A 4,453-nucleotide genomic window follows, 5' to 3' on the forward strand; every position below is an offset into this window, starting at 1 on the left:
TTTGTTTGTTAAGAGTTAAGTTCCATTATTAATCTGAAAATACTAGGGATATGTTGGCATAGTTTTCTTTTTATCATTAGAGACTTCTACTAGAGGAAAAATACCTCTGAATTGCATACATCAATTTCTAACATTCATTTCCTATCTTCTATTTAATTTTAAACTTGCTGTTAATTCAAGCAATATGTTAATATATTATTGCTTGAACCAAGGAGGTTAGAACAGTTAAGCCCTGGGGCAAAGGATTGTGATGAGATTTTATTCAATAACAAGATCTCTGCCCCAGAGTGTGGAGATCAGAAAAATAAAGTGTTTGAATAAAAATAGACATGCCAGCATGTATATCTAGTTATTTTCTTTCTGAGTTGTATAAACAGTAGTTTCTAAAGATTTGCTGAAGTCGGATAGAGTGTGAATAATTATAATATTTCTTGCTTTAACACTGCCTTTACATTGAGAATCGTTTTTAATTTTCATAACACCCTTTCTTCTTTTCACCAAAAGAAAAAACGGTCTCAGTAGCTGTAGGAGATGTAGAACTCTAGATTCATGTTTGCAGCTTCAGGTATTTCTGTTTCTTGTTAACTGTTTCTTCCCAGCTTAGTTTTAGGTTTCTTTTCAAATGTATTGCCTTGCTTCAACAGTGGGAATAAGGCAGAGGGGAAGTCTAAGATTGAGAGAAGAGTTTAGGAAAAGATCAGGCAAAATAATGAGGGTACAGTTTCTGAAGACGATAGTCCGATCAAGTGTGTGTACACGATGCACGGTGTTGAAAAACATTCAACAAACAATTTTGATTGTTTTCTGTGCCTTAGGCTCTAGATTGAATTACCAGGTGAATAAAACATGGTTATAGTTTTATAGAATGGAGAAGTGAAAGTATGGGTTGTGTAGTCTAAAGAATTCAAACCATATTAATATTATGTGTTGTTAGACGCTAGTTTCTGGCCATCCTTAAGACTCACTTATAGTATCTTTAACATTCCCTACAATCTAATTTTTATTGGGAGAACTGCATCAGATGATGATTGTGAAAATAACTTTAGTGCTTTACTATTTAGTCTAGAATATTGTAGGTGTAACAGTAAGTGGTTATTTGATTTTCCTTTACTTAGTCACAGAAAATCCATAGAATGTCCAGATTTTGCTACTGTCCCAATTGTGTCTCCTCTAGGACATAATACATGCTTGACATCCTTAGTATATAGTTGTAGGTGAGTCTCCTCTTTGCAATGAGTTAATCTCCATTGACAGGTCCCAGGGAGGTTGGAACAGTTAAGTAGTATAAACCCACTGCCATCGAGCTGATTCTGACTCATAGTACAAGCCAAATGGTTGGCAGTTTGAGTTACCTTGGCGTGCCTTGGAAGATAGGGCTGGTAATCTGCTTCCAAAAGGTCACAGCCTTAAAAACCATATGGAGCAACTCTACTCTGACCATGTGGGGTTATCATGAGTTAGAATGGACTCAATGGCAACTAGTCACAAAAAGCAACCATCTGTATTTACTTTCAAATTAATTTACACATAGAAGTTATCTAGCAATACTGAAAACAATGAGGTAATGTGCTAATTCTGTAAGTGTGAATAAAATGAGTATTACTCTTTAACATACAGAAACCGAAAAAAAAAGCACGATGAGATCCTCTAATCTAGTAATGTTGGAAAGCAGGTCAGATACTAAGTAGGAGCCCATCCTTACTTAGTACCTGGAAATTATTCTAAACACTCAATTTGGTTTGTTTATATAATCGATCAAATAAGTTACTAAATCAAGTTCTGTGGCTGCTAACTGAAAGGTTGGCAGTTCATAGCCACTAGCAGTCTGCTTCTGTAAAGATTTCAGCCTTGGAAACTCCATGGGTCAGTTCTACTCTGTCCTGTAAGAGTCTCTATGAGTTGGAATCAACTCGACAGCAGCAGGTTTGGTTTTTTTGATTACATGGGTATTGATAAATCATGCTTTGTTGAACAAACACTATGCACTGCATAGGAAAAATATATTGAATTCAATAAGAAGCTTATAATGTAGGAATAGGGGTAAGGAAAGTGCATAATAAAAACTGACAGTCACAATTTAACACTCACGTGTGTGCAGCATGCAGTGTGTGCAAGAGAGCTGACTGAAGGGCACAAATGAGGTTGGCACAAAGACAGCAAGCAGTGACTGTGGGATGATTTAGGAAAAGATGAATGAGTTGTGGTTAATGTCCCTCTTATAGAACAGGTGTGTATGCAGAATAAAGAGGTGGGCATTCTATTTCAAATTGCTTTTGCAAAAATCCTAGGTGAACTTGTGCCTAACTTATGCCTGACTACAAAATGTGCTTACAAATATCACTTCTGACTTCACAGACCTTACACTGAAGCATAAACACAGATTTTAAGATCAAATGCCAGCCCATAACATTTGGTGATTAGCTCGTCATCACATTTTATAACAAAATAACCTCAATGAATGGTATGCTAAAGCAAAATAAGACTTTTTGAGATACCACAGGAAAACCAACATTTCCTATTAACTACATTTAGATGGTTCAAAACTGTGATAAATGACTTAGAGAGTCTTTATTTGGACAATGAAATTAATTCGCAACTGATAATATTGGAAAACAGAGTGGAGAAGAAAGCATTCCAAGAAAAAAAAAATGGGGTAATCACTACCATTGAATATAATCTCAAATTTTGAGATCTTGACTGTTTAGATGAAGAGCAAAATTTAAAATCACATATGCCATCAACAGGAACAAAGAAATATAAGGAGACCCTTATCAGGGGAAAAGAAAAAAAAAAAAAAAGGAAACATTTCTTGTGGATTTATTGAGCAATAATTTAAAAATACACTTGACTATTCTTCTAGAGCAACTGTCATTTATAGTGTTTTTTCCTATATGGAATTGGAAAAATTGTAAGATATACAATCCCCAGTTTGCAAGTGAGAATGTAAAAGCCAAGAAAAGTGAATAACTTGTATTTCTAATTTAATCATTCCTACAGATGAAACATGAAGTGAAAAAAGCTGAAGGCAATGTCTCTACAGTGATGCAATTTGTACTGCTGGGATTTTCTGATCTTTCACATCTCCAAGGATTTCTCTTTGGAGTGTTCTCCATCATTTACATAATTATTATAATTGGAAATAGCCTCATAATAATACTAACCAGTCTCAATCCTACATTATGGAAACCCATGTATTTTTTCCTGGCAAATTTTTCCTTATTGGAAATTTCTTATGTAACTGTCACTCTCCCCAGGATGCTAGTGAATCTTTGGACTCAGGAGAGAAGCATTTCTGTGCTGGGATGTGCCACCCAAATGTGCTTCTTTCTTATGCTGGGGGCCACTGAATGTTTCCTCCTGGCGGTGGTGGCTTATGACCACTATGTGGCCATTTGTAACCCTCTGCACTATCCTCTAGTCATGAACCAAAAGCTGTGTGTCCAGCTAGCAATTGGCTCCTGGATCATTGGCATCCCGGTCCAGATAGGGCAAACAGCTAAAGTTTTCTCTCTACATTTTTGCAATTGTCACCAAATTAACCACTTCTTCTGTGACATCCCTCATATTATCAAGCTGGCCTGTGGGGACACTTCTGTTCATGAGATGTCTGTCTATGTAGTAACTATATTGATTGTCGCTGTCCCTTTTATGTTGATACTTGCCTCCTACAGTAAAATCATTTGCACCATTTTAAAGTTGCCAACAGCCTCAGGACAGGCTAAAGCCTTCTCCACATGTTCTTCCCACCTGCTGGTTGTGGTTTTATTCTTTGGATCTGCTACCATCACCTATTTAAGACCCAAATCCTATCATCCTGCTGGAATGGACAAGCTACTGTCTCTTTTTTACACCATAGTGAGTCCACTGTTTAATCCCATAATATACAGCCTTAGAAACAAAGATGTTATTGCCACACTGAGAAAATTCTTTCTTAAAAAGTAGCAGGATGAGGTAGAAACAACCTAAATCCCCATCAATATTGCTCAATCATAAAGAGAAATAAAGTCCTGATACCACAAACCCAAAACAAACCACAACATGGATGAAATTTGAAAATTTTATTTTTAGGGAAATAAGTCAGTCACACAAAGACAAATGTGTTGTTTCCTCACTTATAGGAAATATGCCAATATATAGAAACCAAAGGTTAGCAGTGATTATGGGAGCAGGAAGAAAAGGAGAGTTTTTACCTAGGAAGCATTGAGTTTATGTTAATGGTGGTGGAATAATTTCTAAAAGGGTAATCATAGCAGTTACACAAGAAGAAGGTATTTACTGTCACTCAATTATGCATGCAGAAATTGTTGAATTGGCAAATGTTTTGTTGTGTTTATTTCACTCCATTTTTAAAGTACTATGATGAGCTTAATTATTAACACTTTAAGTGTGTGTCACACAGTTATGAAACATTTCAGGTCTCTACATTTCCCTGTTAACAGGTTACTTCTAGCTT

At 36.0% G+C, this 4,453-nt stretch overlaps 1 protein-coding gene across 1 annotated transcript; it reads left to right on the plus strand.

The window, feature by feature from the left end:
* Positions 1–2,953: 2,953 nt before the first annotated feature.
* Positions 2,954–3,942, plus strand: LOC100661127 (olfactory receptor 10AG1-like). The gene has a single exon (XM_003423513.4). It carries the CDS (start codon positions 2,998–3,000, stop codon positions 3,940–3,942), a length of 945 nt encoding a protein of 314 aa, XP_003423561.3. The 5' UTR covers positions 2,954–2,997.
* The last annotated feature ends 511 nt before the right edge of the window (positions 3,943–4,453 follow it).

The sequence above is a fragment of the Loxodonta africana genome, chromosome 22 (assembly GCF_030014295.1).
Source record: "Loxodonta africana isolate mLoxAfr1 chromosome 22, mLoxAfr1.hap2, whole genome shotgun sequence".
NCBI classification, from domain to species: domain Eukaryota; kingdom Metazoa; phylum Chordata; class Mammalia; order Proboscidea; family Elephantidae; genus Loxodonta; species Loxodonta africana.